The following is a 26,857-nucleotide window of genomic DNA, read 5'->3' as shown; positions in this document are numbered from 1 at the left end:
ACACCACACAAGAAGATCAGACGAGTAGGAGGAAAAAAATAATTGTTACTCAATATAGGATTATATATTCGTATGCCATCTAGATACTACATCACTTGTGTCGTCTCAATTCAACTTATTAAATTTAAACTTTTCATTGAATTTTAGAGAGAAAATCTATGTAGTTATTTTTTAAGAATTTTTAATAAATAATAAATAATAATTTAGCCCTATATTTAATATAATTAGGGATATATAGTGTTTTTAGGAAAAAGTTTGTTTTTTTTTTAAAGAAAAACCTTATATATCTAAACCATTTTGGGGCAACAATGCAGCACCAAACACATAAAGATCAAGAGGAAGAGAATAATAATTACTCGAGATAAGATTGTATACTCCTGACAAACCACATCACTTGATATTCTAACCAAATAAGTACAATATTCATTTCAACAAGTGAGTATTTTCTTTCTACAAAAATAAAATAGAACGTACTATATATATCTAAATTATCTTTAAAAAAATATGACTCAATTATTTTTATTATTTATTAAAGTCTAAAAAGTAGCTACAACCTTTAATCTTTTATACGAATTATTAAGTTGAAAAAAAATATGTACTTTTCTGAATTCTGACTGCAAACTCCTTGTATATGAATGGTTTGAAATGAAGGATCGTCAGTGGAATAATTTGATGAGACCGGAATGCAACAAATAAATGATCCATTAAAAGTCTCGAGTGGCCCGATAACAATATCTAAGTCAAGGAAGATTCAAGAGGCTTTTAACACTTTTGTGCAAACAGATTGGAGTCCAACATCTTTTTGTGAAGAAGAAGATCAATCTGGAAAAATAATTCTATTCAATTGTCTTCACATAAAAACTTTTGAAGACAATTCAGACTTCAGTATCAGATCAAATTTCCCAGTGTGAAATTATTTGCAAGGTGTATTTTTTTTTAGGTGAGAAACTACTTTGCAAGAATTGTATTTTTTATTTTTGGGTGGAAATTACTTTTGCAAAATGTTGTATTTTTAATTTTGGGTGGGAAATTATTTTGTATTTTAATTTTGGGTGGGGAATTATTTTGTATTTTTAATTTTGGGTGGGAATTACTTTTACAAAGTTGTAATTTTTTATTTTGGGTGAGATTAGTGACCTAGAATATTTAATACCTTATTTTCCCCTATAAATACCCCATAAACCCAATGGTTTGAGACACACCTTGTAAGAATTCAATTTGAGTGAAATTTCTCTCTTTTCTTTGCATGAGAAGTGCATTGAAGTTTAGGTTGTTTGTGAGAAGCATTCAATCTTGGTAGGCTAGTGAGAAGCTAGTTTATCCCTTTATCTTGTTCTTTATATTCACACACATATCCAAAAACCCAAAAAGAATACTATTACTCATATTATATAGCTAATTTTATTTTTGTATCTTAATTCTAGTGCTAGATTCCTAATACTCTAATTCTTAGCCTTGCTTAATAATCTAAGGGTTGAGAGTATTATTTGTTAGTTTGGTGAGGCATTTGTAGAGTTGGGATCTCAAAATCCAAGAGTCTACAAGGTAAGATCCTCTTTTGGACACGAAAGGTTCTTGAGTGATTCCTTGAGTGTGCACTTATTGCGGGAAGCAATCCGTGTACGCATCATAATTGAACCTATGAATGGAAACTAAAAAAGTGATTACTAGCTGCTGCAATGAATAAGTCAATCTACTTCCTCAAATTAACTCAAACTCATGCCGTACTTAGTACCAACTGCAGGGAAATTAAATATGATAAAAAAAATTAATAATAATAATAATAATTCGTAATAATAATGCAGTTTCAGAATTCAGACCAATAAATTATTGTTTGTCTGATAAACCAAAACTATAGTTTTGCACGGTGTGTCGGAGTCTCTTCGTACCCTTTTAATATGGTCTGCATGCACATACCTACCTCTGATTTTTGTTTTTGTTTTTTATTTTTAATTTTTTTCTTAACCCAGGTTTTCATTTTTTACCATATTATATCATGAATTCGCTCCTATGCCCATGAAAAAAATAAATTGAACTAATTAATTTCAGGACTCAACCTTAATTAAGATGTATATTTGTGGCCAAAGACCTCGTAATCTAGTGTTATGAAATTATGTTCATTAAAAGTATGAATTCTGTCTCTAAGTGAGAAATATATTTGGACCATTCAATTGAGCATAGATATCATAATCCCAATAAAATATTTTACCGAGGAAAATGTTAAATATTTTGATTGGGACAATACTTTTTGTCACGCATCACCCGCGTAAACCATTTTATAGGTATTTACATGGAGAAATTGATATTGTTTGGACCGCAAATTATATCGTGGACCGCGCATCAACGACGTCGTTTTGATTAATGAAAACAGACAGATGAAACGGCTTCCATTCCGCGCCATTCACTTTCAGTTTTTATGCACTACAGTTACATTTCAACACAATTGTAGTTACATTTCGATAAAACTACAGTTTCATTCGATAATATAAAAACACAAATGTGAAACTGTTATTCAGTATCAGTTCATATACACTGCAGTTACATTTCAACACAACTACAGTTACGTTTCGATATAACTACAGTTTCATTCGATAATATAAAACACAAATGTGAAACTGTTATTCAGTATCAATTCATATACATTGCAGTTGCATTTCAACACAACTACAGTTACATTTCGATATAACTACAGTTTCATTCGATAATATAAAACACAAATGTGAAACTGCTATTCAGTATCAATTCATATATATTGCAGTTACATTTCAACACAACTGCAGTTACATTTTGATATAACTACAATTTCATTCGATAATATAAAAACAAATGTAAGGCAGTATCTTTTGAGATAAACGATAGTATCAGTGACCTGTGACCACGGTCCACAATGCATTGTGGACCGCGATCCACGCTATAACGACTGTGTTTGGACCTTGGGAGTTGGGACAATATTTGCTTGGGCTCTTTGGGCCAAACGAATGGGTCTAAGAATTCCAGGACAGAATCCATTCTATTGGGCCGTAGCTGTTACTTAGCCCACAGTCCATGTATGGAATTTTAAACTTCACTACAATAATCGACAAATTATACTTGTTCACATGGTCACATAAATTATTGATAAATATTTATTTTTAATATATTAAAATTTCATGTTAAATATATATAATATTTATTTTTAAATAATACACAATAAATGAACCTGCAATATATTAAAAATAATATATAATAATAATTATTATTAAATGCGTAGTAAAATAGCAGTGCACTAGAATACTAGGTAACAATCATAACAGCACTTGTGCACATAGGAAGAAAGTCAAGAAAGGCGAAAACTCCAGTCCAAAGAGTAATTATAACCTTCCAAAAATCGGTTAAAGAAAAAAACCTTCCGAGGATCAAAGGGTAAAATTGTCCAATAGAACCGAGCCGCTTGTTGGATTATCCAATTTATCCTGAAATCGCAAAGATTTAACGCCCCTGTAGTCATGACGTTCCTTTGAATCCTTTGCTTCCAGAGAGTTCAGAGGTCGAAGCGCCGGCGAAGATGTCGCACTTTGGAAGATCTGGTCCTCCAGACATTAGAGACACATACTCTCTTCTAGTTCTCAACATCACTTTTCGTATTTGCCTCCTCCTTTCCTCCCAAACCCTATCTCTCTCCTTTTCTCGCTTGTTATTCCGATGGAAAACCAATTACTTCTAATGCTTTTGGTTTGTTTTCTTCAGGTACCACCGCTGATGACTTGTATCCTCTCTTCGATAAGTATGGAAAAGTTGTGGATGTCTTCATCCCCAGAGATCGAAGGTATATACCTGTTTGCGTGTTTCATATGGCTTTTTATTTTTGATTTTATGTGGATAAAATTCTCTCCCTTGTTTAGGTATATTCACTTGAATTTGGAAGGGATATCTGTAAATTTGCAAGTTATTTTATGTGCCAGGCTTGTATGCTGTAACTCGTGTATGTTTCGACTTTTTATAGCATATTGAATGAATCAAATACCTAGGATTGAGAAATGCAAAGGCGTCAAAATCTCTAGCTGACATATAACCTTGCTATGCACTATTCATGTTGATGATAACTTGATAGATTAATATATACTATATAAATATATTAATTTGTTTGCATTCATATGGTAATCTAGTTTCTATAGACATATTGTTGAATAAGTGGTATGTGTGAATTCACATATACTCATCCTTAATAAGTTGAGCCTATTCATCATTTCATCAGGTACTCATAATGATAAAACCAGCTAGACATAGTCATTTAATATGGAAAAAAATGTGTACATAGTGCATCTAGAGGAGCAGGTTTGTATATTTAATACTGTTATGTGTGCGCGAAAATAAGTATTGGTGCAATTTCTTTCTATTTATACTGAAATATTTGATACTGCAGGACTGGAGACTCGAGGGGATTTGCATTTGTTAGGTACAAGTATCAGGATGAGGCTCAGAAGGCAGTCGAGAAGCTTGATGGTAACTATGAATACTTTAGTTTTCAGATATTAGCAAAACTTACGTCTTGATGTCATTTTGCAATTCATAGTTGTACCTGGTTTATTATAATTGTTCTGTTGCTTGTTCTGATTAACTTCAGTGGTCTTTATATAGGAAAACTTGTTGACGGAAGAGAAATAATGGTACAATTTGCAAAATATGGGCCAAATGCTGAAAAAATGTAAAGCTTTACTAATTCATTTCCCTTTAGTTTTTGCTGCTGCCTCAACTTTTTGTCTTTTTGAGCCATTTACATTTTACATTGCGTCACTTAAAAGTCTTATTAAATATTAATTCAGTCTTCTTATTCCAGTCAGAAGGGAAGAATAATTGAGTCTGTGACCAAGACAAGGGGAAGGTCAAGGAGCTACAGTCCTAGATCAAGGTAATCATGTTCCAATGATTGTTGATGTTGAGGATAACGTACTTTTTTGTAGCCATTGGGAAAATTGAATCTGAACTTAAAGAATGTTGATGATATGGCCTACATTATTTCTTTCTTTAGATACTAGAGGAATCAATCTAAAGACCTCTTATAAAGAGTCTCACACACTCTTGTCAAAAGAGAGTGCTTCATTGCGTATGAGTAACCCTGCACTTGTGCATTCCATTGCTTCAATGATGTAATGGAAAAGATACAAGTGCAGCAAAACGTGGAAAAGCGAACGCCTCAGCAATGGAGGCGCAAATGAAAGAAAAACTGCACCTTTATACAAGGACCAAGCCAACATAGTCTTTTTTATACATCATTTCTTTCTTCAGGTACTAGGGGAATCAATCTTGAGACCTCTTATAAAGAGTCTCACACACACTTGTTGAAAGTGAGCACTTTGTTTCTTAATCAATGAAGTGAACGCGAGTGACCCTGCATTGCGTTGCTTCAGTGAAGCTATGAATAACATATAAGGAAAGCAAAGTGAGGAAAAGCAATCCCCCTCAGATTGAAGTGCTCAAGGCACAAATAAAATAAAAACTGCACTTTTATACATAGACCAAGTCAACGTAGTCTTCAAAGTGAGAATCAGTCCTAAGAATGCCAACCCAGCCTCCATAACTTCCTCAAATCTCTATTTAGTTCTTGGCGACTCCATAGCTTCCAACAATCAATCTGTGACTCCATAGCTTCATACAATCTATTGGCTACTCTATAGCTTACGATGAGAATCAATCATTCTCTATGAGGAATGTTACTTAACCTAAGAGAATTGACTCCATAGCTTTTGGTGACTCCAATCTCTTTTCCTTTATTCGCCCAGAAGAAGCATGGTGATTGCTGTGCTTTTCTTTCTCTTTCTTCGTCTTTTTGCTTCTTCACTGACAAAAAGAGAACCACAAAGAGTGGGCAGTAGGCACTGGGCAGTGTGGCTGCCCACACTCCAGGCGATTTTAATAAATAAACTAAACCTTAATTAATGCATTAAATATGCTTGATTAATAATTTATTATGTATTTACTATGATGCTTGTGTTTAGATAAATAATGATGACTGATGTGTAATGGAATATTAAGTTGATATGATTTTTTTAATTTTTTAATTATGTTAACTGTAGAGTTTTGTACACTTGTCAAAAACAATGGTTTCTTCACTTAATAGAGATATACATCAATGATTAAGGACGCACTATGCTTTATTATTATAAATGATGTCAACTACCGTAATTGTCTTTAAAATTGCATTATAAACCATTTATATATCAATTCTAGATTATAAAATTTAGTTTTGTCACTTTGCATCGCTTTATATACAAATTACAAAGGCAACATTTAACTTTGCACCTCAGAGTGAGGCAAAGCCTCGTCACTGTGCTGCGCTTTTTGCTTGAAAAACTTTTAAGTCTCACACCTATGCCACTAGACTATGGAGTCTTGAGCATATTATTTCGTCAAGTACACTTCCAGTCAAACTTGTGCTGATATGAATTTATTACAAGTTATATGGTATATTGTGAACTTCACACTTAGTTAAGGTTGGTGATGTGAAATTTGTTAAGGTCCATTTTTTCTGTTTGAGCTTTGTATTCTCTTCCAGAATATTCATTCTGGAAAAACTTAGGAGTGGTGTACAAAGTGTAAGCATACTTTGCTGCTTCTGTTATAGGTATAGAGATGATCACAGAGATAGAGATTATAGAAAGAGGAGCAGGAGTAGAAGTCGGGGTAGATCTGAGCATGATCGATACCGTGGTAGGGATAGAGATCGTCATCGGTACAGAAGCCGCAGTGGAAGCCCTGATTACCATAAAGGTCGTGGTAGAGGTAGATATGATGATGAGAGGCGTAGCCGAAGTCGTTCCTATGGAAGGTAGTGTATTCTCCTGTTTGGAGACCTGTCAACTGCAACCATATATTTCTGCATGCAGGATCTATGTGTAAACTATTGTCTTTCTGATTCTTTGTTTAATGCTGAAGTGCCTCTCCTGCTCGGCGTAGCCCAAGTCCAAGGAGGAGTCCATCTCCTCGGAGAACCCCTCAATCTAGGGATGGTAGCCCAAGTCCAAGGAGGAGTCCATCTCCTCGCAGAGCCCCTCAATCTAGGGATGGTAGTCCAGATGGACGCAATGAGAAAGAACGCTCTCCAACTCCAAGAAGTTTGTCACCCCGTGGCCGGGGGGCTGAGTCTCGAAGCCCATCTCCACGTTCTGATGCTGATGTACATCCCAGAACCCTAGCTATGATTGGTTCATAAAGTAGCAACAAATTCTACAAAACTATAATTTCGCTACTTCTATATTTGTAGGAATGACAACGAAGAAGCATTGATGAATTTCTCCAGGTTGTTATCCATGAAGAGGGCATTTGATGATGATATCGTCTGTTTAGTGCTTGGTAGAACAAATTTGCAGAAACTTATTTGTAAGGTTTAACTCATGATGTGCGTGATGCCGTGATTCATCCTAATACACTTTTCTGTTGGTAGTTGTGGGTTGACACTAGTTTTGGCTATTGTTCCTGCTTTTTGCTCTTCTTATTTCTCAAATGTAGATCTGTCTTGTACTCATGAACAATTGCTGGCCTTCTATAGTTATGTCCGTGACGAGTCAATGTTGCTGAATTGCACGATTTTGCAGCAGCTGTTGATGCTGTGTCTCCTGTGTGTACTTCGCTGTTGATTGTTAGTGTATGTGTTTGCTGGTGACAAATTCCCATTTGTTTCCAAATTTTCTGAACGGCAATGACTGGTAAGGATAACTGTCTTACAATTTACCGAAGTCAAATTGAGATTTTAGCTTTTTGCTGACTTTGAGTTTTGACCCTCTGAAGGAGCCTTAGTGGTGTTCATCTGAAAGTGGGTGAAGTGCACTTTTAATTGTTGCAGTTGCAGTTGACTCACAAACCTGATATGCACTTATGCTGGTTCTATATAGCATTCCTTCTATAAGCTATATGACACCAAACCCCTAAGTTTGGACCTTTAGTGCCAGTTCATGGTTGTATTTTCCTCACCTGATACTTGTTTCTAGGTTGTTAGCTTGTTTCTTGTGTTCCCCAAATTATTCTGTGTGCATGTGCTGTAGGGATACTAGTTAAGCTGATGGTTAAACTATGTTACAGCACGAGAGCATTGCCGTAGCTGTGATGTGCTAGCCGATGTCTATGTAGATCGATTGTAGCTGACTTGTGTGCCTTGCTGATAGCTATTCAATCTGATGCTGATTGCATTGCTGATAACTTTGTAGATCAGATTGATGAATGCTTTGGTAGATATGTCCTGCTGGATAATGTGGGGTCTCTTTATCCAGTTCCTGATTGCTTCCCTCTTGCAGGAGTGCACTTATTTGGAATCCTTTCATCCCAAGTTGAGTTCTCTCCTTTTTCTTTCCATGTATTAGTGCCTGCCTTTATGTTTTTTTGTCTTGTTCTGTTTCACTTTACTACAGAACTGATTTGAGTTCAATGTGTGTGTGTGTGCTTTTTTTTTTTTTTTTTTTTTTTCCTCTTTATGTTTTTTTGTCTTGTTCTGTTACTCCGTATAAACTAATTTTTAATTTGTGGCATTTATTAAAATATATTAATACAAAAAAAAAGAAGAGGAACATTATATATAGCAATTTTCTTAATTTTAAACAATTAATTCATATACTACCAACATAGAAATATTATAAAGTCATTTTGTTGAGTTATAAAAAATAAATTAAATTATATACTAGTATACTACCAACATTATAAGAAAACAATAATATAATTAAAATCATATATTATATAAATTAATTTTATGTGATGCTGCATAAATAATCAAAATAATTTTGTTCATATATTACAAAATAATATAATTAGAATTCAATATCAGATAAAAATGTGTTAATTATTTACAAGGTATAACAAAATTAATTATGTGATATATTACTTTTAGCTATATTATTTTTATTCTTGCGATTTTGGTAGTTATGATTTAACTTAAAATAAGTTACTATTATTCTAATATATCATGAGTTTAATTCTTGGTGGTGACATTTGAAGTATTTTCATGTTAGCATATCAGGGACTTGTCAGCTATATCAAGGACTAAATTGATCAATTTTTATATTATAAAGACTTAATTAAATATTTTTCAACTTATAATTTGGAGTATATTGCTAGATCAAAGAGAAAATTTTGCAGTTACTGTATGTAGTTGTGATTGCAATTTATTTGAAGTGTAAATTTCCCTGTATGACCTATTGGTAGGCCTTTCTTCAAATAATTATTACCTAATGCTAAATGGTAGTCAGTGAGTGAACTGGATGTCATCATATAACCAATTCCATCAATATTTGCATATAGGTTTAGTATTAACGAGCTTATATTTTACTGATAAGAAAGTGGACATCCATGCGTTCAGTAATGCACAGTGTCATGTTAGATGAGGTATTCTGAAATATTTGTATGGTTTTAAGAAGAGAGCCTTAGAGTTGTGTTGTGAAGGCTTTGATTAATTGTGGTCTGGAGAGTTTTGGCTTGAGGTTTGGTCTGTGATTACAGCTCTGTTCAGTCTATTAGCTATATGATGTTAATTTGTAGATGTCCAGTCATTTGTGGAGTAGTCTGTGTAGTTAAGTAGACGGATTTGATTCAGGGTTGTTGCATCTTTGTATTCATACTGATGAAGTCATGTTTGCTGAGTCCGGTTGTCATCAAGCATTTTCTTTTTTCCTTTTCTTTCATTGTTACAAGTCGTTCTGATTGTAATGCTATTCCATATTTCTTTAGTTTGAATGTTAAAAGTCATGCTAGCTTTAAATCGTGTTTGCTTACTAATTCTACCGGTCTTAGTGGTCGCTATAAATGCTCCGGTCTCCACACGGTGTTTCCTTTATTATGGCTTATTAAATGGGAAGCCAAGACTTTGTTTGGATTCTTTCCATACCCCTTCCAACACGTGAAAGACTTGTTTTCTTTTAGGGTAGAAAGTAATTTTGTGAGTTATCTTTATGTATATAATAATCTTACTTTCAAAAGTTTCATATCATCAAATTTACAATTTTTTTGGCCATTTTATCTACATCATGCAATTCTGAGCATTTCTAACTCATTTTCAAAAGTAGGTATCGTTTTCACATAACATTAAAATATTATTATATTTTCTCAATAAATATTATTTTCTCACATAACATGCTAACATGGCAAGAGAGAGGGGAGGAGAGAAGACAAAATTAACTCGGGCAAAACAAAGGGTTATTTCAAAAGAAATGGTCCCACACAACATTTTGCTGGATGCCTCAAGCACGCCCAATAAAGCCTTTATTATTATTATAATTTTTTTTGAAATTAGATTTGTTTTTTTTTTCCTCCCCTCTAATTTTCTCTTTCCAAATCACAAAAAAAAAAAAAAAACAGTACTATTAAGGATGCTCCTTATCAATGGAGTCTTTTCGTAGTTTTTGAAGAGTTTTTGTAAGTGATTAGAAAAAAGAAAATAAGAGGGGATGAAAAAACAAATTTGATATTTAAAAAATAAAAAATAAAAACAAGATGTGTCAGGCGCGCCTGATGCGCATGGGCTGTTGCTGTGTGCGTACAACTGATGATTGTAAAATTCATGTCAGATTTTACTATGCTTTGAACCCTTCCTTTGCATATGATTTTCTCCCTTTCTCTCTCATCTCTTCTCTTATGCCATGTTGGCACTTTATCTTACATAAGGACATTAACACCAGCACATATTTTGGAGTTGGTGTGAAGGCCAAATGAAGAAGAAATAACTCTCCTGCAAGTTATTGGTTGATGTCAGAAAAGGAAACAAAAAAAAAAAGAAGAAACAAACGCTTGTAGTGTGTGTTTGGTGCACTTTGCGCCCCAGCAGGCCCCTTGCTAGGGCGAGTCAGAGTGCTGGCGGCCACTCTAACTTTTATATTACTTTTCTGTTTTTTTAATTGTCAAAATTTCTTTTTAATTTCTTTTTTTCTTTTTTCTTTTCTTTTCTCCCATACTCTCTTTTCTAATCACACTTACAAAACTCCTCAATAATTGCGAAATAACTCAATTGATAAGGATGCTCTAAACCAAATAAAAAGTTGGGTAAATCTTATACAGCTACAAAGTCTTCAATAGATATAAAATATAAATACTCGGAAGACTGACCAAAGAGTCAAGTCAAGGATGCAGTTGACGTTGACGTTGGAGAGTGCTATAAGTTAAAAAAACCCCGACATAGGATCCGAACTCACAATTAGAAGTGCTCATAGAGTTTTTAGCACAAAAAAAAAAAATAAAAAAAAATAAAAAAATGGATCATTTAGTAGTAGCAAGGCTTCTAGCTATATTTTCTTTACATTCCTTCCTTCTACTGCTTTCTTCTAATGTAATTCCTGCTTCCAGTAATGAAGAAGCCAAAGGTCTCCTGAAATGGAAATCCACTTTTAACCACCCAAACAACACGTTGGATTCTTCATGGACTATCTCAGAAAATGGAGGCAGCCCATGCAACAACTGGTATGGAGTTCATTGCGTTGCGGGAAGTGTCAACAGGCTGAACCTTACTACTTCCAAAATCAATGGTACACTCCAAAGCTTTCCATTTCATTCACTTCCAAATCTTGAATATTTTGAAATTAGTTTAAATGCATTTTGGGGAAGCATACCACCTGCAATTGGCAATCTTTCCAAACTCGTCTATCTTGACATGTCAGTCAATTATTTTACCGGCACAATCCCACCTCAAATTGGCCTTTTAACCCGTCTCAAGACCCTCCATATGTTTGCAAACATCTTGCATGGTCCAATCCCTGATGAAATTGGCAACTTAACATCTCTCACTGAGCTTGCTTTGCTTGGTAATTCTCTTAATGGTTCTATTCCTGCTTCAATAGGCAATTTGAAACACTTGAGTTCTTTGCAACTTTATAGCAATTCTCTTTCTGGCTCCATTCCTCCCGAGCTGGGAAAACTCTCCAATCTCACTGTGCTTTACATAGACACAAACCAACTAACCGGCTCAATTCCCCCCGAGCTAGGAAACCTCTCAAAATTGCAACAACTATACATTTTCTCTAACAATTTGAGTGGTCATATTCCCCGTGAACTAGGAAAGCTAAAGTCACTCTCCTATCTCAGTTTATGGTCGAATAATCTTAGTGGTCAAATCCCTGCTTCACTAGGTGGCCTAGAGAATTTGTTACTTCTTCACCTCTATGGTAACCAACTTAGTGGTTCAATACCTGAAGAGTTAGGGAACCTAAAGAGCATCACTGATCTGCAACTGAGTCAGAATATGTTTAGTGGTTCAATCCCAACTTCCATAGGGCGTTTGAGGAACTTAGAAATCTTGTTTCTTCGTGCCAACAATCTTTCTGGTTCCATTCCTCGTGAACTTGGCAAACTGGAAAACTTGACCGTACTGGAAATGGATGATAACCAATTCTCAGGCCATTTGCCAGACGGTATTTGTAAAGGGTTGGCACTTCAAAATTTCACGGTGAACAACAATAACCTCTCGGGGCCAATTCCACCCAGCTTAAGAGACTGCAGAAGCTTAAAGCGTGTCCGGTTTGATGGCAATATGTTCACTGGAAAACTCTCTGAATCCTTTGGCATATACCCTGATTTGCAGTTTATGTGGCTCAGTCAAAACCAGTTTCACGGTGAAATCTCCAAGAACTGGGGAATCTCCAGAAACTTGACAAACCTGCAAATGGCTGAAAACAATCTCACAGGTAGAATCCCTCCTGAGTTTCAAAATTTGACTCAACTAGGAATACTCAATCTCTCTTCAAATAAATTGGGTGGGGAGATCCCTGCAGAACTTGGGAGTCTATCATCTCTTCTTTCTTTATACTTGGGGGACAACAATCTTTCCGGTCAACTACCCCAAGAGTTAGCCTCTCTTAAGAAATTGAATGTCCTTGATTTGTCCAAGAACCAATTTAGTGGACCAATACCCTCATTCATAGGAGACTATGAGTATATGCATGAATTGGACTTGAGCCACAACAACTTCAGCCAGCATTTACCAGTTGAGCTAAGTAAGATATCACATCTTACAACGCTGGACCTGAGTAACAATTCTCTCAGTGGAGAAATCCCACATTTGTTTAATAGTCTTGTTGATTTGGTGAATGTTGATTTATCCTATAATCAGCTGACTGGCCCTATTCCTGACACCATGGGTTTCAAGCAAGCATTTCTGAAGGGAAACAAAGGTTTATGTGGAGATAATAAAGACCTTCCACCTTGCTCATCAACACCTACAGAAATGTCCTCTGTGGAGAAAAAAAGTGGCCACAAAAAACAGATTCTCAGCATTGTATTGCCTATAGTGGGAGCTCTGGTACTAGTTTCTGTGTTCGCGGTGGTTCTTTTCACTTGTGGTGGGAAAGGAGATAGAGGTCCAGATGAAGAGCAATGCAATTCGTTGAGGCGGGGAGATGGTGACAACAATGATGAAGACAGTGATCTCTTCTCCATATCCTCATTCCATGGAAAGGCATTGTATTTGGACATCTTGAAAGCCACCAAGGAGTTCCATGAGATGTTCCGCATTGGGGAAGGAGGGTTCGGGACTGTATACAAGGCGAAGATCCCATCAGCCGAGACAGTAGCTGTAAAGAGACTTCATTCATCAGCTGAGATCACTGATAGGAAGGGCTTCTTCAACGAAATAACAGCTCTGACAACGATCAGGCACAGAAACATTGTCAAACTCCATGGCTTCTGCTCAAATGTGAAGCATGCATTCTTGGTTTACGAGTACCTTGAAAGGGGTTCTTTGTCAAATATGCTGAGCAGAGAAGAGGACGCTAAGAAGCTGAACTGGATGACGAGGGTGAATATCGTTAGAGGCATCGCTCAGGGCTTGTCTTACATGCACCATGATTGCTCACCTCCCATTGTTCATCGAGACATATCGAGCAGCAACATTCTCCTTGATGCTGATTTTGAAGCTCGCATCTCGGATTTTGGCACTGCTAAACTACTCAGGCGAGACTCCTCTAATGTTAGCGCGCTTGCAGGCACCTGCGGATATATTGCACCAGGTAAATTTTCCATTTTTATCCATACAAGATATCGATTGCAAATGTTGTGCTTTCTGTCGGATGTCAATCTTAGTCTGAAATAATGGGACAACTTAATAAGTCTGAAAAATTTTAGGGTAAGAATAGAAAAAAAAATTGTTTCAATAAAACATCAATTTGATTAGGTAAAATCAATTAGACCGATGGCCCAAACATGCTAGTTACAATTTAGTGTGCTAGCTCAATAGCTCGAGTCACTTAAGGTTATTCTTTGTTTCACAAGTGATATGGAACTGAATATACAAGGAATTTATATTCAAACACATCTTTAGTAATTTTTATATTATAATTACACATGTGTTCGAAAGTCCGAAATTTTACGATTAAAGCCAAAACTTTTAAATTTGACAAAAAAAATAAACTAATTAATTCGACAGTCCAAAATTTTACGATTAAAGCCAAAACTTTTAAATCTGACAAAAAGAAAACTAATTAATTTGACAGTCTGATAGGCCTAGTCCGAAATCGAATGGACCGGTCTGATTGGAGTGATTGACATACATGATCTGATTGTTAAGAATTTATGTAATCTTGCAGAATTTGCTTTCACTATGAAGGTGACTGAAAAATGCGATGTATATAGTTTCGGAGTATTAACATTAGAAATCATTAAGGGAAAACATCCTGGTGACTACATCGATCTTCTCACATCTCCTTCCCCTGCAACCATCGAACTCCAGGAGTTGTTGGATCCACGGCTTCCACATCCTGAAAATGAAGCAGTGGAGGAAGCTTTGGTTCTCATTGCTAAAATGGCCCGATCTTGTCTTCTTTCAAATCCAAAAACGAGGCCGACAATGCAGATAATCGCTGAGATGTTAGCAATAGCACCACAATGAATCAAAAATGTGTTTTGTATGCTGAGCCACTACGTTACCGTGATTTATCTTTCTTCCGCATACTATGTCGTGTTGCAGTGCGATTGCCGTTTGGTTCACAAAATCTTAGATTATCTTAGGTAATAGGATTACCTCCGGGGAGGTAATGTGAGATTAAGGGAATGTAAGATTATACCTTATGTGTTTGGTTAAAGTTGTAGGAATGTAATATTAACTTGTTTGGTTGGAGGTTATATTTTAGGTGATACTGTAACAATTACATAAATGCCCTTAAAGGTGTAAAAATACTTTACTTTTAAAAATGTTTTGGTTAATTTGTAAGCCTCTTTTTTTTTTTCAATTTAACATAATAATAATAATAATAATAATAATAATAATAACAATAATAATACTGCTACTACTACTACCTGTTCAATTCCACTTTTCGGTGGATTGTTGTTGTTGTTAATAATAATAATAATAATAATAATAATAATAATAATAATAAGACTCTCAAAAAATAATAATAATAATAATAATAATAATATTATTATTATTATTATTATTATATAATGGTTAGTTTACAAGGGTAAAGTTGGAATATTTCAAGGTAATCTTAGATTACCTAAGAAAATAGAGGTAATCACATTACCTTAAAATATTACCGCCACATCAGCTTTGAGGTAATATAACATTACCAGGTAATCTCATAGTTTGAACCAAACAAGATAATATAACATTACCAGACTCACATTACCTAGGTAATTTGAGATTACATGAACCAAACACCCTCTTAGAGATTGGAGAATCAGTCTTTTGGAAGATGGAAAGTGAAGTTGTCAACTTTTATGTATAATAAGGAGTAATTACTAGTCGTGGGCACACGCTCTGCGCGAAACGCCATTCCCAATGATGATGATGATAAATTAATGTGTATAAATGATAATATTTCTTAAATTTGAATAATTGTTATATGATAAAATAAAAATTATACTGGTTGAGGCTCTGGAGAAAGTTAAGAGACTGAAAGCAGAGACGTACCTTTGTAACATTTCCGGTTTGCCCATCTGCGGCAACCCAATGAATAATGTATTGAACATGTCCGTCCATCTGCGGATAACTATAACCCATTATAGAAATCAGTCAAAGCCGAGAATAACCAACCCATCATTTGTGTACTCATAAGCATTCTCACTACAATTCAATGAAGGATCAATCATACATTCAGCATAAACTATCAAGTATATAACTAACAATATCAGGGCTTACCAAGCTCCAATTAATAAGAAATGTCTGAATTTCATCATCAGTATCTTCTTCCATATTATCAGTGAAATTGGGATCATAACTGAGAAATTCCAGAGTAAGATGCAAAATCTGATCACAATATCCTTGTGGCACACTGGCACCTTAGCAAGAAAGAAACTCTCAAAGTGCCTTGCAAAAAACAAGCATTTCAAATCCATGTCTATAATCACATATAAAGAAGGATTCTTGATGAATTGATAACAAATTATGAAGGACACAAATTCAAAAATAAGACCTTGTAAGCTATACTCCCCAAGTTCCTCATCATTCTCAGGTGCTAACACAATAGTTGATTAGTATTAGAACTGTATCAGCCAAGTGGGAACAAGGCTGTATCTGAGCATGTCTAACATGTGCGATTGCACAGGGCCCCAATTTTTGGGAGCCACAGATTAAAAAAAATTATATGTATATATATTTTACATAAATTTAGACTAAATGTATGAAAACTGGACCAATTTGTAACAAGATGAAATTGAGTCCAACTGACAATTACTTTAAAACCCATATATATACATATATATATATATATATATGTGTGTGTGTGTGTGTGTGTGTGTGTATATACACACATATATATAATATATACACATACACACACACACACACACATATATATATGCGTGTGTGTGTGTGTGTGTGTGTGTGTATGTGTATATATTATATATATGTGTGTGTATATATATATATATACACACACACACACACATATATATATACATTGCCAATTTTGTTCGGCAATTATATTTCATAAATCATAATCCCACATCTCAATTAGACAATTAGCAAATTCTCAATTCCCAACCCTATAAAATACGGAAATACCGTAATGAAATTTGACAATTCAAAAATTCTCAATTCACAATTCGGTAATTTCAATTCGTAGATCGTAGACCGCAACTCAACTGAGTCTTCAATTCTTCTTGATTACACAAACTCTCAAGTCTCAAGTTCTTCAATTCTCTTAACAGGTAATTAAAATAACGTATTTTTCATAATTTTTGTTTATTGTCTTAAGAATTTTCTTGATTAATTATTTATTCATAGAGTTTCTAAATAAATTCTTTTTTTTTCCTTACGATTTTATAATTATGCCTTATAGAAAATATACATATGGGTCTGAGAAGCGTAAAAAGAAAATAAGAATTGAACAACTAACTCAATCTCAGAAATGAACTCTTGAAAAATTCATTACAAAACAAACTCAAATAAATGAGCAAAAAGATGATGCCAAGAAAAAATTGTTAGATGCAACTTTGATATAACTTTTTAAACAATTATTATTTATATATAAAAATTACTCAAAAAAAAGGGTCCAAATTAAGATATGGCACATGGCTCCAATTTTTATTAGAACGGCCCTGAATGGGAACCAAAATGATAGCCAACAGCATGACCGCCAAGTCTAAACTCCTAATGCGAAAACCCAAGAGTTTAACTTTTAGACCTTTAAAATAAACTAATAAGATCAGTAGAGGTTGTGGATTCTTACTTGGACCTTGTTGAGTTTAGTTCATGCCAAGAAAACCTATTTGATGACAAGTACAACACAAACCAACAGCAGCATTACTCTATTCCTGTTGTATTATATTGTTGAATATAGAGTTATGAATTTGTTAATATATAGTTATGAATTTGTGAAGTAGAGTTCTAAAATTGTGAACATGGACCCGAATCCATTGCATAACAACCGCTTCAAAAACAAGCTAACGTGTGAAAATGTTTGACACATAGAAATTATAGATTAGTTAAAATTATACCACATAAAAAAAGGAAAAATGGCGAGTTTAGTCCCTGAATTATAATGGTAGTGACCATTCAGTCCCTGAGTTATAGCCATATGTCTGTATCCATTTTTAGTCCCTCAGTTATGAGTGCAATGGCAAATTTGGTCCTCGATCGTTAGAACTGACAGAAAATTTTAGGGGTAAAGTAGGAAATTCATATTTTAATCACTTTCTTATATTAAAACCGGTTTTGCAACATTATTTTCAAGGTTCTTCAATTCTAAAAGCAATTCAATAATCCTCGTAAGACTAGTTAGTAACCTGAGTTTCGTATAAGAAACACGTGACTCATTACAAACAAGAGAACACTTGATCATTGTGTTCAAGCATGTAAAACACACCGGCCTAAAAGTTTCTGATTTCCCTTACTAAACATAAGGTAATTAAACGATAACTTGATATTTTTAGTACGTAAAATTCTTTCGTAAGCTCTGTAGTAACTTAATCAAGAAGCCTCTTTAAAGAAACCTTGTGCTCAGATGACAGAGTAGTGGCTCTCCCATATGGGAGGTCATGAGTCTGAGTCCGAGCCTCAATGGAGGCGATACTGACTCTTTGTGCTCCAATAGGTTGAGAAAGTATGTTTGAACAAATACTACAATGTAATCGAGTTAGTCGTTTTGTATCATTGTTAGGATAATGTGTTTCACATGCCTGAAGACAATAATTAAGTGTTTCTTTGTTTGTGAAGACAATAATCAAGTGTTTCTTTGTTTGTGCTATAAGTTTGTTATTGAAATGCTTTTAGAATTGAAGAATTTTGAAATAAGAGGTTAAGAAGTGAAAAATAATGTTGTGGAAGTGGTTTTGATATAAGAATGAGAATAAAATGTGAATTTCCTACTTTATCCCTCAAATTTTAAATATTTTTTAATTTGTTCGTCAGTTTTAACGGATAGGACCAAATGCGGCACTTTGTTCATAACTAAGAGACTAAATATGGATACGATCATAACTTAGGGATTGAGTCAGAACTTGAGTATAACTCAAGGACCAAAGATGCAATTCTCCATTAAAAATCAACTTAGATTAGTATTGGTACAAATTTTTCTAAATTACAATAATTGTAATTGTAATTTAAAATATAATATATTTAATAATATATTTCTATTGCGATTTAGGGTCGTTTCCTCGCGTGATTGATCTTCGATTACGTTCACCACACAATCGTAATAGTATTTCAGGTAAGATATTGTAATAAGAACACTATTAATAAGGAAAACAATATGTAAAGACAGAATAAAAATTCAATAGGGGATATCACTTTCTCATTCATTATTAATCGGACATTTACAATATGGATTAATATTTGATGCACCGTCGGTGTATAGCTGCTATACACCGACGGTGAATGAGAATGTGCCACATCATTTTTAAAAAAAAAATTAATAATGACAAAGTCCTGTTTTGCAAAATTATTAAGACTTTTATTTTATTAGGAAACTTTGTATTTCTTATTAACAAAATATATCACTTTCCTAAACATATTAATTAATTCTATTACCTATCTAATTTCCTAAACATTTTTATTAGATACCTTTTATAAAACTGTTTTATATTCATACTGTTTCACCGGCGGCGGCTGCAGCGGCGTTTCCATTTCGCCGGCCAGTGGGTGGAGCCGGAAGGCCACAACTAGTAGAGATAGATGTTTATGGATCCATGCATCCCGTAACCGACTGGCCTCCGTTTTGCTTAATCCTAAATTGCCTATTTATATATATATATTTATTTTTTGTTAATCAAAGTTTTGGGGTGATTTAATTTTACCNCTTTTTTTTTTTTTTTTTTTTTTTCCTCTTTATGTTTTTTTGTCTTGTTCTGTTACTCCGTATAAACTAATTTTTAATTTGTGGCATTTATTAAAATATATTAATACAAAAAAAAAGAAGAGGAACATTATATATAGCAATTTTCTTAATTTTAAACAATTAATTCATATACTACCAACATAGAAATATTATAAAGTCATTTTGTTGAGTTATAAAAAATAAATTAAATTATATACTAGTATACTACCAACATTATAAGAAAACAATAATATAATTAAAATCATATATTATATAAATTAATTTTATGTGATGCTGCATAAATAATCAAAATAATTTTGTTCATATATTACAAAATAATATAATTAGAATTCAATATCAGATAAAAATGTGTTAATTATTTACAAGGTATAACAAAATTAATTATGTGATATATTACTTTTAGCTATATTATTTTTATTCTTGCGATTTTGGTAGTTATGATTTAACTTAAAATAAGTTACTATTATTCTAATATATCATGAGTTTAATTCTTGGTGGTGACATTTGAAGTATTTTCATGTTAGCATATCAGGGACTTGTCAGCTATATCAAGGACTAAATTGATCAATTTTTATATTATAAAGACTTAATTAAATATTTTTCAACTTATAATTTGGAGTATATTGCTAGATCAAAGAGAAAATTTTGCAGTTACTGTATGTAGTTGTGATTGCAATTTATTTGAAGTGTAAATTTCCCTGTATGACCTATTGGTAGGCCTTTCTTCAAATAATTATTACCTAATGCTAAATGGTAGTCAGTGAGTGAACTGGATGTCATCATATAACCAATTCCATCAATATTTGCATATAGGTTTAGTATTAACGAGCTTATATTTTACTGATAAGAAAGTGGACATCCATGCGTTCAGTAATGCACAGTGTCATGTTAGATGAGGTATTCTGAAATATTTGTATGGTTTTAAGAAGAGAGCCTTAGAGTTGTGTTGTGAAGGCTTTGATTAATTGTGGTCTGGAGAGTTTTGGCTTGAGGTTTGGTCTGTGATTACAGCTCTGTTCAGTCTATTAGCTATATGATGTTAATTTGTAGATGTCCAGTCATTTGTGGAGTAGTCTGTGTAGTTAAGTAGACGGATTTGATTCAGGGTTGTTGCATCTTTGTATTCATACTGATGAAGTCATGTTTGCTGAGTCCGGTTGTCATCAAGCATTTTCTTTTTTCCTTTTCTTTCATTGTTACAAGTCGTTCTGATTGTAATGCTATTCCATATTTCTTTAGTTTGAATGTTAAAAGTCATGCTAGCTTTAAATCGTGTTTGCTTACTAATTCTACCGGTCTTAGTGGTCGCTATAAATGCTCCGGTCTCCACACGGTGTTTCCTTTATTATGGCTTATTAAATGGGAAGCCAAGACTTTGTTTGGATTCTTTCCATACCCCTTCCAACACGTGAAAGACTTGTTTTCTTTTAGGGTAGAAAGTAATTTTGTGAGTTATCTTTATGTATATAATAATCTTACTTTCAAAAGTTTCATATCATCAAATTTACAATTTTTTTGGCCATTTTATCTACATCATGCAATTCTGAGCATTTCTAACTCATTTTCAAAAGTAGGTATCGTTTTCACATAACATTAAAATATTATTATATTTTCTCAATAAATATTATTTTCTCACATAACATGCTAACATGGCAAGAGAGAGGGGAGGAGAGAAGACAAAATTAACTCGGGCAAAACAAAGGGTTATTTCAAAAGAAATGGTCCCACACAACATTTTGCTGGATGCCTCAAGCACGCCCAATAAAGCCTTTATTATTATTATAATTTTTTTTGAAATTAGATTTGTTTTTTTTTTCCTCCCCTCTAATTTTCTCTTTCCAAATCACAAAAAAAAAAAAAAAACAGTACTATTAAGGATGCTCCTTATCAATGGAGTCTTTTCGTAGTTTTTGAAGAGTTTTTGTAAGTGATTAGAAAAAAGAAAATAAGAGGGGATGAAAAAACAAATTTGATATTTAAAAAATAAAAAATAAAAACAAGATGTGTCAGGCGCGCCTGATGCGCATGGGCTGTTGCTGTGTGCGTACAACTGATGATTGTAAAATTCATGTCAGATTTTACTATGCTTTGAACCCTTCCTTTGCATATGATTTTCTCCCTTTCTCTCTCATCTCTTCTCTTATGCCATGTTGGCACTTTATCTTACATAAGGACATTAACACCAGCACATATTTTGGAGTTGGTGTGAAGGCCAAATGAAGAAGAAATAACTCTCCTGCAAGTTATTGGTTGATGTCAGAAAAGGAAACAAAAAAAAAAAGAAGAAACAAACGCTTGTAGTGTGTGTTTGGTGCACTTTGCGCCCCAGCAGGCCCCTTGCTAGGGCGAGTCAGAGTGCTGGCGGCCACTCTAACTTTTATATTACTTTTCTGTTTTTTTAATTGTCAAAATTTCTTTTTAATTTCTTTTTTTCTTTTTTCTTTTCTTTTCTCCCATACTCTCTTTTCTAATCACACTTACAAAACTCCTCAATAATTGCGAAATAACTCAATTGATAAGGATGCTCTAAACCAAATAAAAAGTTGGGTAAATCTTATACAGCTACAAAGTCTTCAATAGATATAAAATATAAATACTCGGAAGACTGACCAAAGAGTCAAGTCAAGGATGCAGTTGACGTTGACGTTGGAGAGTGCTATAAGTTAAAAAAACCCCGACATAGGATCCGAACTCACAATTAGAAGTGCTCATAGAGTTTTTAGCACAAAAAAAAAAAATAAAAAAAAATAAAAAAATGGATCATTTAGTAGTAGCAAGGCTTCTAGCTATATTTTCTTTACATTCCTTCCTTCTACTGCTTTCTTCTAATGTAATTCCTGCTTCCAGTAATGAAGAAGCCAAAGGTCTCCTGAAATGGAAATCCACTTTTAACCACCCAAACAACACGTTGGATTCTTCATGGACTATCTCAGAAAATGGAGGCAGCCCATGCAACAACTGGTATGGAGTTCATTGCGTTGCGGGAAGTGTCAACAGGCTGAACCTTACTACTTCCAAAATCAATGGTACACTCCAAAGCTTTCCATTTCATTCACTTCCAAATCTTGAATATTTTGAAATTAGTTTAAATGCATTTTGGGGAAGCATACCACCTGCAATTGGCAATCTTTCCAAACTCGTCTATCTTGACATGTCAGTCAATTATTTTACCGGCACAATCCCACCTCAAATTGGCCTTTTAACCCGTCTCAAGACCCTCCATATGTTTGCAAACATCTTGCATGGTCCAATCCCTGATGAAATTGGCAACTTAACATCTCTCACTGAGCTTGCTTTGCTTGGTAATTCTCTTAATGGTTCTATTCCTGCTTCAATAGGCAATTTGAAACACTTGAGTTCTTTGCAACTTTATAGCAATTCTCTTTCTGGCTCCATTCCTCCCGAGCTGGGAAAACTCTCCAATCTCACTGTGCTTTACATAGACACAAACCAACTAACCGGCTCAATTCCCCCCGAGCTAGGAAACCTCTCAAAATTGCAACAACTATACATTTTCTCTAACAATTTGAGTGGTCATATTCCCCGTGAACTAGGAAAGCTAAAGTCACTCTCCTATCTCAGTTTATGGTCGAATAATCTTAGTGGTCAAATCCCTGCTTCACTAGGTGGCCTAGAGAATTTGTTACTTCTTCACCTCTATGGTAACCAACTTAGTGGTTCAATACCTGAAGAGTTAGGGAACCTAAAGAGCATCACTGATCTGCAACTGAGTCAGAATATGTTTAGTGGTTCAATCCCAACTTCCATAGGGCGTTTGAGGAACTTAGAAATCTTGTTTCTTCGTGCCAACAATCTTTCTGGTTCCATTCCTCGTGAACTTGGCAAACTGGAAAACTTGACCGTACTGGAAATGGATGATAACCAATTCTCAGGCCATTTGCCAGACGGTATTTGTAAAGGGTTGGCACTTCAAAATTTCACGGTGAACAACAATAACCTCTCGGGGCCAATTCCACCCAGCTTAAGAGACTGCAGAAGCTTAAAGCGTGTCCGGTTTGATGGCAATATGTTCACTGGAAAACTCTCTGAATCCTTTGGCATATACCCTGATTTGCAGTTTATGTGGCTCAGTCAAAACCAGTTTCACGGTGAAATCTCCAAGAACTGGGGAATCTCCAGAAACTTGACAAACCTGCAAATGGCTGAAAACAATCTCACAGGTAGAATCCCTCCTGAGTTTCAAAATTTGACTCAACTAGGAATACTCAATCTCTCTTCAAATAAATTGGGTGGGGAGATCCCTGCAGAACTTGGGAGTCTATCATCTCTTCTTTCTTTATACTTGGGGGACAACAATCTTTCCGGTCAACTACCCCAAGAGTTAGCCTCTCTTAAGAAATTGAATGTCCTTGATTTGTCCAAGAACCAATTTAGTGGACCAATACCCTCATTCATAGGAGACTATGAGTATATGCATGAATTGGACTTGAGCCACAACAACTTCAGCCAGCATTTACCAGTTGAGCTAAGTAAGATATCACATCTTACAACGCTGGACCTGAGTAACAATTCTCTCAGTGGAGAAATCCCACATTTGTTTAATAGTCTTGTTGATTTGGTGAATGTTGATTTATCCTATAATCAGCTGACTGGCCCTATTCCTGACACCATGGGTTTCAAGCAAGCATTTCTGAAGGGAAACAAAGGTTTATGTGGAGATAATAAAGACCTTCCACCTTGCTCATCAACACCTACAGAAATGTCCTCTGTGGAGAAAAAAAGTGGCCACAAAAAACAGATTCTCAGCATTGTATTGCCTATAGTGGGAGCTCTGGTACTAGTTTCTGTGTTCGCGGTGGTTCTTTTCACTTGTGGTGGGAAAGGAGATAGAGGTCCAGATGAAGAGCAATGCAATTCGTTGAGGCGGGGAGATGGTGACAACAATGATGAAGACAGTGATCTCTTCTCCATATCCTCATTCCATGGAAAGGCATTGTATTTGGACATCTTGAAAGCCACCAAGGAGTTCCATGAGATGTTCCGCATTGGGGAAGGAGGGTTCGGGACTGTATACAAGGCGAAGATCCCATCAGCCGAGACAGTAGCTGTAAAGAGACTTCATTCATCAGCTGAGATCACTGATAGGAAGGGCTTCTTCAACGAAATAACAGCTCTGACAACGATCAGGCACAGAAACATTGTCAAACTCCATGGCTTCTGCTCAAATGTGAAGCATGCATTCTTGGTTTACGAGTACCTTGAAAGGGGTTCTTTGTCAAATATGCTGAGCAGAGAAGAGGACGCTAAGAAGCTGAACTGGATGACGAGGGTGAATATCGTTAGAGGCATCGCTCAGGGCTTGTCTTACATGCACCATGATTGCTCACCTCCCATTGTTCATCGAGACATATCGAGCAGCAACATTCTCCTTGATGCTGATTTTGAAGCTCGCATCTCGGATTTTGGCACTGCTAAACTACTCAGGCGAGACTCCTCTAATGTTAGCGCGCTTGCAGGCACCTGCGGATATATTGCACCAGGTAAATTTTCCATTTTTATCCATACAAGATATCGATTGCAAATGTTGTGCTTTCTGTCGGATGTCAATCTTAGTCTGAAATAATGGGACAACTTAATAAGTCTGAAAAATTTTAGGGTAAGAATAGAAAAAAAAATTGTTTCAATAAAACATCAATTTGATTAGGTAAAATCAATTAGACCGATGGCCCAAACATGCTAGTTACAATTTAGTGTGCTAGCTCAATAGCTCGAGTCACTTAAGGTTATTCTTTGTTTCACAAGTGATATGGAACTGAATATACAAGGAATTTATATTCAAACACATCTTTAGTAATTTTTATATTATAATTACACATGTGTTCGAAAGTCCGAAATTTTACGATTAAAGCCAAAACTTTTAAATTTGACAAAAAAAATAAACTAATTAATTCGACAGTCCAAAATTTTACGATTAAAGCCAAAACTTTTAAATCTGACAAAAAGAAAACTAATTAATTTGACAGTCTGATAGGCCTAGTCCGAAATCGAATGGACCGGTCTGATTGGAGTGATTGACATACATGATCTGATTGTTAAGAATTTATGTAATCTTGCAGAATTTGCTTTCACTATGAAGGTGACTGAAAAATGCGATGTATATAGTTTCGGAGTATTAACATTAGAAATCATTAAGGGAAAACATCCTGGTGACTACATCGATCTTCTCACATCTCCTTCCCCTGCAACCATCGAACTCCAGGAGTTGTTGGATCCACGGCTTCCACATCCTGAAAATGAAGCAGTGGAGGAAGCTTTGGTTCTCATTGCTAAAATGGCCCGATCTTGTCTTCTTTCAAATCCAAAAACGAGGCCGACAATGCAGATAATCGCTGAGATGTTAGCAATAGCACCACAATGAATCAAAAATGTGTTTTGTATGCTGAGCCACTACGTTACCGTGATTTATCTTTCTTCCGCATACTATGTCGTGTTGCAGTGCGATTGCCGTTTGGTTCACAAAATCTTAGATTATCTTAGGTAATAGGATTACCTCCGGGGAGGTAATGTGAGATTAAGGGAATGTAAGATTATACCTTATGTGTTTGGTTAAAGTTGTAGGAATGTAATATTAACTTGTTTGGTTGGAGGTTATATTTTAGGTGATACTGTAACAATTACATAAATGCCCTTAAAGGTGTAAAAATACTTTACTTTTAAAAATGTTTTGGTTAATTTGTAAGCCTCTTTTTTTTTTTCAATTTAACATAATAATAATAATAATAATAATAATAATAATAACAATAATAATACTGCTACTACTACTACCTGTTCAATTCCACTTTTCGGTGGATTGTTGTTGTTGTTAATAATAATAATAATAATAATAATAATAATAATAATAATAAGACTCTCAAAAAATAATAATAATAATAATAATAATAATATTATTATTATTATTATTATTATATAATGGTTAGTTTACAAGGGTAAAGTTGGAATATTTCAAGGTAATCTTAGATTACCTAAGAAAATAGAGGTAATCACATTACCTTAAAATATTACCGCCACATCAGCTTTGAGGTAATATAACATTACCAGGTAATCTCATAGTTTGAACCAAACAAGATAATATAACATTACCAGACTCACATTACCTAGGTAATTTGAGATTACATGAACCA

The 26,857-nt window shown here is 34.5% G+C and overlaps 3 protein-coding genes across 3 annotated transcripts; all 3 read left to right on the top strand.

Moving 5' to 3' along the window:
- The first annotated feature begins 3,460 nt into the window (after positions 1 to 3,460).
- Positions 3,461 to 7,545, top strand: LOC116020702 (serine/arginine-rich splicing factor SC35-like). The gene is made up of 8 exons (XM_031261199.1): positions 3,461 to 3,620; positions 3,727 to 3,805; positions 4,403 to 4,482; positions 4,618 to 4,684; positions 4,817 to 4,888; positions 6,602 to 6,805; positions 6,913 to 7,153; positions 7,241 to 7,545. Exons 1-8 carry the CDS (start codon positions 3,545 to 3,547, stop codon positions 7,244 to 7,246), a joined length of 825 nt encoding a protein of 274 aa, XP_031117059.1. The 5' UTR covers positions 3,461 to 3,544; the 3' UTR covers positions 7,247 to 7,545.
- A 23-nt stretch (positions 7,546 to 7,568) lies between these two features.
- Positions 7,569 to 15,151, top strand: LOC116020692 (MDIS1-interacting receptor like kinase 2-like). The gene is made up of 4 exons (XM_031261189.1): positions 7,569 to 7,682; positions 8,181 to 8,299; positions 11,299 to 13,952; positions 14,529 to 15,151. The coding sequence occupies exons 2-4, from the start codon at positions 8,190 to 8,192 to the stop codon at positions 14,828 to 14,830; spliced, it is 3,066 nt and encodes a 1,021-aa protein (XP_031117049.1). The 5' UTR covers positions 7,569 to 7,682; positions 8,181 to 8,189; the 3' UTR covers positions 14,831 to 15,151.
- A 7,054-nt stretch (positions 15,152 to 22,205) lies between these two features.
- LOC115998039 (MDIS1-interacting receptor like kinase 2-like) lies at positions 22,206 to 26,415 on the top strand. Its single transcript, XM_031237490.1, has 2 exons — positions 22,206 to 25,216; positions 25,793 to 26,415. Exons 1-2 carry the CDS (start codon positions 22,471 to 22,473, stop codon positions 26,092 to 26,094), a joined length of 3,048 nt encoding a protein of 1,015 aa, XP_031093350.1. The 5' UTR covers positions 22,206 to 22,470; the 3' UTR covers positions 26,095 to 26,415.
- Positions 26,416 to 26,857: the final 442 nt, after the last annotated feature.

The sequence above is a fragment of the Ipomoea triloba genome, chromosome 1 (assembly GCF_003576645.1).
Source record: "Ipomoea triloba cultivar NCNSP0323 chromosome 1, ASM357664v1".
Taxonomy (NCBI): domain Eukaryota; kingdom Viridiplantae; phylum Streptophyta; class Magnoliopsida; order Solanales; family Convolvulaceae; genus Ipomoea; species Ipomoea triloba.
The sequence above is the reverse complement of the archived record's forward strand: the minus strand, read 5'-3'. Positions and strand labels throughout refer to the sequence as shown.

Coding starts and splice junctions, on each gene's coding strand:
- LOC116020702 (XM_031261199.1), top strand. CDS start 3,545: ATGTCGCACTTTGGAAGATCTGGTCCTCCAGACATTAGAGACACATAC. Junction 3,621..3,726: donor AGTTCTCAACATCACTTTTC/GTATTTGCCTCC, acceptor TGTTTTCTTCAG/GTACCACCGCTGATGACTTG. Junction 3,806..4,402: donor TTCATCCCCAGAGATCGAAG/GTATATACCTGT, acceptor TTGATACTGCAG/GACTGGAGACTCGAGGGGAT.
- LOC116020692 (XM_031261189.1), top strand. CDS start 8,190: ATGAATGCTTTGGTAGATATGTCCTGCTGGATAATGTGGGGTCTCTTT. Junction 8,300..11,298: donor TTGGAATCCTTTCATCCCAA/GTTGAGTTCTCT, acceptor TCCTGCTTCCAG/TAATGAAGAAGCCAAAGGTC. Junction 13,953..14,528: donor CTGCGGATATATTGCACCAG/GTAAATTTTCCA, acceptor GTAATCTTGCAG/AATTTGCTTTCACTATGAAG.
- LOC115998039 (XM_031237490.1), top strand. CDS start 22,471: ATGGATCATTTAGTAGTAGCAAGGCTTCTAGCTATATTTTCTTTACAT. Junction 25,217..25,792: donor CTGCGGATATATTGCACCAG/GTAAATTTTCCA, acceptor GTAATCTTGCAG/AATTTGCTTTCACTATGAAG.